Consider the following 10,102-nt stretch of genomic DNA (forward strand, 5'->3'; position numbering starts at 1 on the left):
TTTAGTTACTTTTTTTTTCTTTTTTTTTTGTCCTCGTACGAAGTAAGGGGATGTAGATGTGTACGACTCAGAGGAGATGGTGGGAAAGTTCTCTGGACGGGATTATGTCTCTTCCCCCTTTAAAGCTTTAACCGGTTCAATTCCATCATTTAGAATATTAAGAAACAAATTTGAGCTCGTTGTCGCTGAAGATGTCAATATTTCATTTGTGTTTCTTTTTCGCGACAAAATTACCAAAAAGTTTTGATTTCTTAATACAAATTTTACAAATTTAAAATTTTTAATCAGACAAATTAGGCATATGAGAGTCTTAAAGTTCAAATTCTGAAATATTAAGTATTAATAAATTTTGTCTCAATTTTTGTTGTAATCAAACAAGGAAAATATTTTTGATCAAATATAGTGACATCAAATTAATATTTTTTTTAACAAAATGCATAAATTTTAATTTACATATTATGTAAAATTAAGATGTTGTAAATTGATTTGCAAAAGTTTTGAAATAACAGAATTTTTTATAAATCCTAATAGATATATTATAGAATCTATAATAAATACTTTATATATGTATACATATATGTATATATAGGTATATATATATATATATATATATATATATATATATACATATATTAAATTTATACATAAATAATCCAGATTATTGCCTGTAAAAAAAATATTAATCAAATATCACAGTGTTTACACAAAATTACAAAAAACAGATTTTAAAATAATACTACATCAAAATATATGAAAAAGAGATATTTCTTTTCAATAAAAATTATAATTTATTTTAACGTATAAAATAAAATATATACAAATATATCTTTTCATACATATTTTCTCTCTTAACAGTGAATTTCATTGCAACAGCAACTCGGTTTTTTTTTTGCTTCGCTGACTTCGAAAGAGACAATGCTTGATACATTACATTACACAAAAAGAAAAAACCGAATTCAATCTAATTCCATTGAATCTTGTCGCAAAACGCATCTAGTCGTAATCCAGTTCGTAAAAGGAAACCGCACTTTCTAATATAAATATTCGATTCACCGGTTAAAACGTCGCCACCCTTTGTGAGTAAATCAGAAGAGATTTTCAATCTCAACGTATTTTCTCTCTCTCTCCTTCGCATGAAAGTAAAACGAGAAGAGCTCGCATATCCTTACGTAACACGTTTCTCTCGACCCCGCGAAAAAAAGCTTTACACGAACGTCTTTTAATCTAAATTCTAACGATAATCACACATTTGCTTCTTTCTTTCAATTATTTTGTAATTCTTAATATCACAATATCGCCACTAAGATCTTTAATCGTTATGACGAAAAGCAATCGAAGTGAACTTTAAAGAAACACAACGGAAAGAAAGTAAAGAAATAAAAAAAGTATAGACACAAAGGAAACACGAACAGATATTAACCACAAACGTAAGTAGTAATACGTACGGTAGTCAACGAATAATAATAATATGAACATGACAAATTAAAGCAAAAATCGTGAACAATAATTTAATGGCAGAACGTTAATCCTCTCTCTAATTCTTTAGCGCATTAAACGATGAACGAGAACTCATCTCGTCATTGTTTCTCCGTGAAAATCTGAAACTATATAGAGTTAACACCAGAAGTACCGAGCAATCATTTTTAAACATTTCTATTTTTTAAATTAATATCTTTTTTTATGTTTTAAAGATAACAAATAATCTTCAAAATTTTTTAACTTTTCATCAATTATTCTTTTCATTCTGATGGAATATTAAATTCAGAAATTTTTAAATCCTATTTTTTATATTATAGAAAAAAATGTTAATTAAAAAAAAAATGAAACCTTCAAAGATAACCGTTTGGCACTTTTAATGTTAAAGCGATACAGTTTCAAGACGGTTTATCCCTTAGATTATATGGAGATATAACTGAGATTTAACTATCTAGTCTAACAGATATACATTCACATAATTAATCCGTATATAATTTTATATTTGTTAAACAACAAGATTGATTCTTGTCTCTGAACTTAAATAACTGTAAGCTACGTTCTGATGTGTGCGAAATCGTATCGCTTTACTCTATCTTTTAATTCCGCTAACTACAAATGAAAAATCTATGATGTTTCACAAATTGGGAGCTTTTCACAGAATTCATTTCGAGAACGTTCATCAAAATAATTTCCTATTCGCCGAACTGAAATCTCTAAAACACAAAATATTTAGCTGAAACGAAACAGTGAAACGCCACGCATTAATACGGATTAAAGACGAAGGCATATTTCCTTCGTCATCAAATTCGATGACTTGTTGCTGTCAAGATAAATTATCCGGTAATGATCATATAAACATTAATATATCTATTAGTAATATATCGCGAGAACGATTATCAGTATCGCGACATCGAGAGAAGATGTTATTATAATTGAATGAGATTTTTTTTCACACATAGCGACTGTTATGAAGGGAGAAAATGACGAGGGAGAAAGATCGATCGATGGAATGACGGAATGAGCTGAACATCTGTATCATCTACCAACAGGGTGTCCCAGAAAAATGTGCACTGCGAGAATACCATATTAACATTTGTTGCAATTTTTAATTTTTAACATTTTCTCTTTTAGAAAGTTCCATAGAAAAACGTACATAGAACATGAAAATTAACTCATTAGTTGAATGTAAGACGACTCGATTATATGTTCAAATCATTCTCAAATATTGATATCAAGAGCAATCACAAGAGATGACAGTCTCATTCCTTTGGGATTATCCTGCAAGATTTTTATAAAGGGTTTTCCTATTTGGGAAATATGCTGCCACATTATTCCCACATGATCATTTCGCATTTCACAATGAAAAATGGACAATGGATGTACTCGTCCGTGGGAGACCCACGAGCTTCGAAAGATTCGTCACTAAACATCCGACGCGACTAATAGCTACCTGACTATGATTAATCAGTAAAACGCGCTGTCTAAAACTAATTATACTTGCTACGTATCACGTGAAATTTGTTACAAGTCTTATAATCACATATCCTCTTCGAGAACGAAGACGCGAGAGCCTCTCTCCTCGCGATATAAGATCTGCTACTACTAGAACTTGTCTCGCGCTATCACAATTATCGAACGCGTAATAGGCCTCTCTCCTTGAATATAGTATTGCATGATGATAGCAGACAAAACAAAGAGCGATCTTGTTGTCGTTAACCCTTTAACCGATTCAGCAGTGAGACCGTCTTAAATATATCATACAATCGCACAATACTTCTAACTCCAAATCTAGATCCCTAGATTTTGGAAGTCTTAAATTCTACGATCCTTAATTTCACAAACGCTTTATGTCCTTAAACTTTACAATTTTCAATTTCTATCTTGTATCTTATAACTAGTCTTGCAATTTTTTTTTTCTTTTTTTAATTTCCGCATCCTTCAAACCTAGTTGTTCAATTTACGTTTTGAATTTTGATTCAGCAAGTTAAATTCTCTGATTTCAGATTCTGTAGTTTAAGATGTATGGATTTAAAATTTTTTAGATTTTGTTAAACTACTAGATTTATGGACGCCTAGATTTTTGGATTTTTAAATCTACGCATTGCTAGACCTTTGATACAAGATCTAACTTTTCGACAAAACTATTGCGTTCAAATTGCAACCATTTTATGCTGGAAAACAGCATTTTCTACAAACTTACTTCATTTCTTTATGGATCCATCGAACAAATTTTAAACATTCATAGAACAAATCTCATTTCCGCACTCGTGCGAGTATCCTCGTTCAAAAAGATGCTATGGTCTCTTATAAATGAAATATCATTCGTCTCATTTATATCATATAGAAAATCTAAATGTAATTTTTAAGTTAAAGGGTTAAGTGCAACTTCTCATGATCGCAGCCATAGTACGCGAATTTTACAGCATGTCATTTTATAACGACGGAATCTAACCTCAGGTCCGCATTGCTGTTCTTCTTAGATTTTTCTTTTCCTGGTCTTCGGATATTATATAAATTTGGCTGACGCCTACAGGGCGGCAGACTGACAAAAATGGCCATACCCGTTTGCGTATATGGACAAAACGGGTGATTGTTAAACGAGCAAAACCCCAGGGTATGATCTCGAGGCTGCTCAATGAGATTGCTGGTAAGATCTGTAGAGTTTCTTCTTCTGCAGAGTGAAGTCCCTACTGATCATGATGGTACCGCCACGCGTGAGATTTCTAAAAAAAAAAAAAAAAGAACAAAAAATATGTTTTTAAATTTCAATTCAAATAATCAATGGAAAATATACAATACATTTCACGACGCGACGTTTGTAAAAACAAAAAAGTTGAACGAATCAAAATTATCGAATTACGATCTAATCGTACAACCTAAGTGACGTCATAGGGCTTTATTTTATCGAAGCGAAAATATGAATAACAACTGTTAATTAGAAAATATAATAACAGGATATCTAGAATTTATTATCTCGGTCGTACGATACAAAAAGAAAAAAAACAAGATAGACTTTCATACAAGATAATGTCCCATTGATGCAAATGGTTTAAGACTGAAGGCTTTAATCGCAAGACTTTATTTCGCGATACTCACTTTAAAAATTGAGGCAGCAGCATGTGCCAGGACGTGTGGTCCTGCTTCAGGGTGAGATAAAGCTCGAACGTCGATACTGCACTGGGATCGCACTGTATTCTCGACAGTTTGCGACACATACTGTCGGTCTCGAAACTAATAAACAACGTGCAGCCTCTACAACAAGCACATATCGATCTTTCAAACATATTCAAAAATTAAGGAATAAAATTAAGGAATTAATTAAAATTCAGTTTGGAAAAAAAACTATTGCTCTACAGCGAGAACAAATCTGCTCCCGGTAAAAATTTTATATATTTTTATTATGAATTCGTTAATAGAAAAAAAAAATCTATTAGCCGGAGTTAAAAAAATTTAATAATAAAACTCGGCTAAATTTTCGTCGGAGGAAAAGAATTCGCGCCCCGAATATCTCAACTCGATAATTAATTGTTGCAGATATCACCTTTAACGCTGCTCGCGAAAAAATAACTTCGCGAGAAAGTTCCGCGTTGTTTTCCGGATGGACACTTGTTGCGCGAAATAATATTTATCTGGGTTCTCGAATTGCGCTGAATTGTTCGGTCACAAGGGGAACGCAAGGGTTTCGGCAACACGGCAATTCTACTCACCGCAGGCCGCAAGGCTCGTTCTCCGCCATGGTAAGTACGTCTTTGGCGATCTTGGGTAGCAAATCGGCAGGCAGGAGGACCTCGCCGCAAGCCAGCTGGGCGTGTTTAGCCCTCCTGAGCTCGACCTCCAGCCTCTTAGCCAGTGCCTGACAAGCACCGTCCAATTCATCCGTCTCGCTTCCAGCTGGAACAATTAATTAGATGGAATTAAGCGCGCGCGCGCTCTCAGCCTCCCGCCGAGTAAACTAATGCTAAAGCGGTCAATTGAAAAGAAAGTTGCGGATCACTTTTTTCCATTTTCAGGCCTAGATATCTCTCAACAATAATTCCCCCCCCCCCCCGATTGCTCCACCGAGGAAAGATTCGAGGAACAATATCAATTTAATTAAATCCAATTACAGTTGATAAAAATTACATAACTGTTAAATTAACTATTTAAATTAGGTAGTTTCTCGTAATTTAATTTTCGCAGAAATTAAATTTTTGCAAGAAATGTCAAGACAGCTGAAAGTAAGTCTGCAAAAAGTCTGCTGGCATGTCTCGTGCGCGATATCTTTCGGGATTATAAAAATGTAGACTGACGTAATCTCGGAGTAACATTAATTCGACCGATATCTGCGGATTGTGGATGCAATCGGAAACCTCCGGGGGAAGCGAAAAACATATTTTGCTGTTCGATTGATGATTCATGTTATCTGCCATTCCACCCGAATGTAAGACAAACTCCGATATAATTTTAATCATGCTTTAATAATCGATTTCCGATTTCGCGATTAGGCTCGATGGCGCGGTGTTGCCATGAGTTTTACATTCGAGTTACTCTCGGCTCCCGGTTGTAATCGCGATTAACCATAGCGCTGAGATCATCGTTTTATTATTTAAAACCGACGCTGTCTGTAAGTGTAACGTGACAAAGAGCTATCAGAAAAGGAGACGCTGACACAATCAACATTGAATCTACCTCGCCACCAGGTACTTCAATTTTTCTAATATTCCCGATTAACGCACGATCATCAAAAGAATATTCGAGCTATAAGTGTTTTCTCTTTTCTTCTTTTCCTTTATATGTCGATCACTCGGTCAACTTTTCTCGAGCTTGCTCCGACCATTGTTCCTAGCGGCCGGCGAAGACAAGGTGAACTCGTCGGTAATGTACGAACACATTTGACCTCAATTTTTTTATCTATCTTATCGCGTTTAACAAAAATTGCAAATGTCGTTTAACTTAAATAGCTAACTCGTTTGTTTCGTATGCTAATATTTCTGAAAATATCTCTGGCACTCTCGTCTTTGTCACCAAGGCCGCTCGAATTGAAAAACTTTACTGGCTAAGTAGGTCACAAAGCATTTTGTCTGTTGAGAAAAAAAAATACTTATTACGTTATGTTTCTCGTATCGCTAGGCTGACGAAACTTCGTATTTGTATTGTACAGCGATCTCTGAAAGAGCGATTAACGTGAGGCTTCTTCTTCCGTACACGTTCGTTAATCCGTATTTATTTACCGGAGACTCGAAAGCACTAAATTTTTGGAAAATTTCCATTTATAAACACACGCCGAGAACAGTTAAATGGTAAACGCGATGGGAACAATCGAAGAACATAGAAAAACGGCAACGAAGGGCATTTCCCCTTCTCTCCCTCCCACCCTTTTTCATCGAATAATTGGAAGACGCGACACGCTGACGCAACCATTCGTGATTTCGCCGGTAAACCGCCGGTGTGCCACGAAATCGGTCCTACGTTTATATTTCGAGCCTGGTGCGAACTTTTCGGGTGATGCATTCGGCGAAAACGCCGTGTCGCGACAGCGAAAAATCAGCTGATTTCCAGCCGGCGTTGTCAGCTGAGAGAACAACGGCTCGCTCGGAGGTGGAACGAAGACTGACAATTGACGGTGCGAGGAGAACGGTCAAGTTAAAGGGAAACCGGCATTGCAAAAACAGTCATGTTCGCTTACCTCGGGTGTTGCTGAAGTCCACGTTGACGGGACACGGCAGGACCTCCATGATTTCGCGAGAACGTCCGGCGGTGGACGCACAATGGACACGGCTCTCTCCTGTCGGCTTCGCCAGACGGCGACGCGATTTTTCCTCGAGAAAGAGACGTCGACGAGCGAGAACGACGAGTGAGACCGTTGGGCAAAAGCGCGACAAAAGCGATCGCGGAGGGAGCAATGGATCAGACAGCGGCAGTAAATCGGACGCGTTCAAACAATCGGTGCTTTCACCAAAGCTGCGCGAAGCGAAAAGCAAGCAAAAGAATCAAGGCTCACGATAACGTCACCCGTCCAACTGGTCGGCCGCCGGTCGCTGACGCGACTTATATACGAGGAACCCTACCTCGCGGAGGGTGCCCACCCCCCGCGCCCCACGTCGCCACCGGTCGACCGCCTAGCAACACTGCCTACGTGACGTTTCGGCAGTACCGCCGTGCCTCGGCCATCTCCGTCGGCACTCGCACCGTCCTTCGGCCGCGCTCGGCATCCCGAGCGAGAACGTGCAAGAGCAGGCGAGAGCGTGTGAGAGCGTGCAGGAGCGATTCACTCCGGAGGGGATCCGCTGTTGCCGGCGGTGACGACGGTACATCGGGTTTTCTTTTTCTTTTTTTTTTTTTTTTTTTTTTTTCACCCACGATGCTCGTTTTGTTTCTTCTCTTTCTCTCTCCGTGTGTCTCTCTCTTTCTCTTTCTCTTTCTCCTTCCTTCCACTGCCATGCATCGCCTTCTCATCTCTCGGTGACTACGTGCATTACGTCGCGCAATCTTTTATCGCGGCTTTTAACGCGGCTCGAGACACGCGTATTAAACCGCAGGTGAAATTACTAACCGGGCCCTTCGCCGGTAGCGGGTTTTCAAGAGCGTAGGTGATTTAGGCAGAAATCGAGAGATCTCCCCCTCCCCGTCCCCTCCCCACCGCCACTCCTCCCGCCCGTGAAAAAAAGACGGATCGTATACTTCCTCCTGGCTTCGTCACCCGGTGGGGGAGGGAACAGAGAAACCTGTTTTAGAAATTCAGAGGTGTTATGTTTTGCCGTGCCGCGGGATCAGCTGACCCTGGTTATGGCGAAGGTTATGGTAAAAAGTCGTCACGCCGAGAATCACGATTAAAAAAAAAAATCTTCTGACAAGAATTTTGAGAGAAGAAACTTATATACATTTAGGGGACATGATGAAATAATAAATCGAATTTAAATGTACATCTCTCATAAAAGCTGATTATAAAAACTGCGGATATTGCGTAAGATTTCTCGATTGTGTTAAGAAGCGCTCGTTCACGGCGACGCTTGATCTAAGCTTCGCCGGTCGCACGAAAAGTATTTCAAAGACGTTGATTCACAGAAGGCGATATTTTTACTTTATTGTTGCGTGCAACGAAATCGTTTTTTTTTTTCCTCTCCTTTATAATCGTACGTTTACGTCGTTCGGTACGCGATTAATCGTGAGATGCAGAAAAACACGATTATCTTCTGCTATTTTTTTTCAGACGAGTAATAGCCGATCCGTTCCTGCGGATTTATTTTATTTCGATTTATCCATTTTATTTTTCCATCTGTAAGTCGCACCGTCACGTTACGAAACAGAGAAAATGTTGTTTGCTCTTTCGAGGAGAATTATTTTTCGTCGCCGACAAATAGGTTGTACGTGATAAGTATATTTTTTATTTATCAGTCTATAATCCGGAGGACACATTGGGTCGCACGCGAGAGGAGGATTTATGTAACGAGAGTTACAAGATTAGCGCGCTTGCCGTTTACAGACGCTTACCGTTAGTTTTAATACAAAGACAGTCACGTTCAGACAATAGATCCGCCCGTGATGCATTTAGAGTAAAAGCTCTATATTCTCGGTAAAGAAAACCGTCGCGATTATGGAAATGGCGAGAGAAAGAGAGAAGGGAATAGGTAAGAAGATTAAGGGCAAGAGAAAGGTATGACGAGGGAAAAGAGAATTATTTTCTTGCATTATCGAGTTTGTTCTATTTTAAAAATTGTGGATGCAATCTATTAAGAATACTCAAGATAAAGGCATTCTAAATTCTCTTATAGAAATCTAATTTAATATGGCCAATGTAATACTGAAAATTATTTATTTTGAATGTTAAAAGTATATATCGTTGTTCGATGCTTTTAACATTCAAAATAAATAATTAAATCATTATCTATCAATATTAAATTTCCATAATATAGATAGAGTCTTCCTGTTTGTCCGCTCTATTTTTGATATTCCTGTTAACTCCGGGGATGAGTGAATTTTAGATCGACGAACACGCGAGGAAGCGGCGAGAAATAAACGGAGAATAAACGTAAAATAAACGCGGGGGAGCGGTACCGAACACCTGTGACACTCCGAGGGGTTGGACAAAATACTACACGGACCCCAACAATACCAGATCGCTGCTAAGAATCCGTAACGATAGCAAGACCCGAGAACCTGCCTGACAGGTCCCGACGATCTATAAATTTCAGAGAGTTCCATGCTCCCAACGACCCGTGAATCGAAAAATCCGTCGAACGAAATTTTGTCCACACAAATATCCAATATTCATATCGCTGAGAATCTCGTAAACGCCAGCGCGTATCGCGTATTCGGATCTTTAAGACTCGACGATGTATGTACGCTCTCTTATCGTAAGTTTATAAATACAGCCGGCTTAAGCGACATCAGCTGAAGAGTATCAGACAGATAAAACAATCCGGGCGATCACTCATTTGAGGCTGGGGCTCGCAACGATTGATTTGCAATTCGGATCCGCACGTCCCCGCGGAGGGGACTCGGGAAATGAATACGTCATCCACCACAACGTGGATTAACTTTAATCTACTTTTTCACCTTACTTTTTAATTTTATTAATGTTCATTTCCACCGGTGTAGATCGACATTAATCTCTCTCAGGTTAATTCACTCTTTATCTTTTTTCTAA

General features: G+C 38.1%; 1 protein-coding gene across 1 annotated transcript; it reads right to left on the reverse strand.

The window, feature by feature from the left end:
* Positions 1-764: 764 nt before the first annotated feature.
* LOC105424148 (protein charybde) lies at positions 765-7,828 on the reverse strand. Its single transcript, XM_011634235.3, has 4 exons — positions 7,142-7,828; positions 5,184-5,367; positions 4,573-4,728; positions 765-4,199 (listed from the first exon to the last, which is right to left on the reverse strand). Exons 1-4 carry the CDS (start codon positions 7,188-7,190, stop codon positions 4,109-4,111), a joined length of 480 nt encoding a protein of 159 aa, XP_011632537.1. The 5' UTR covers positions 7,191-7,828; the 3' UTR covers positions 765-4,108.
* Positions 7,829-10,102: the final 2,274 nt, after the last annotated feature.

The sequence above is a fragment of the Pogonomyrmex barbatus genome, unplaced genomic scaffold (genome assembly GCF_055798465.1).
Source record: "Pogonomyrmex barbatus isolate J1 unplaced genomic scaffold, ASM5579846v1 scaffold8, whole genome shotgun sequence".
In the NCBI taxonomy this organism is placed as follows: domain Eukaryota; kingdom Metazoa; phylum Arthropoda; class Insecta; order Hymenoptera; family Formicidae; genus Pogonomyrmex; species Pogonomyrmex barbatus.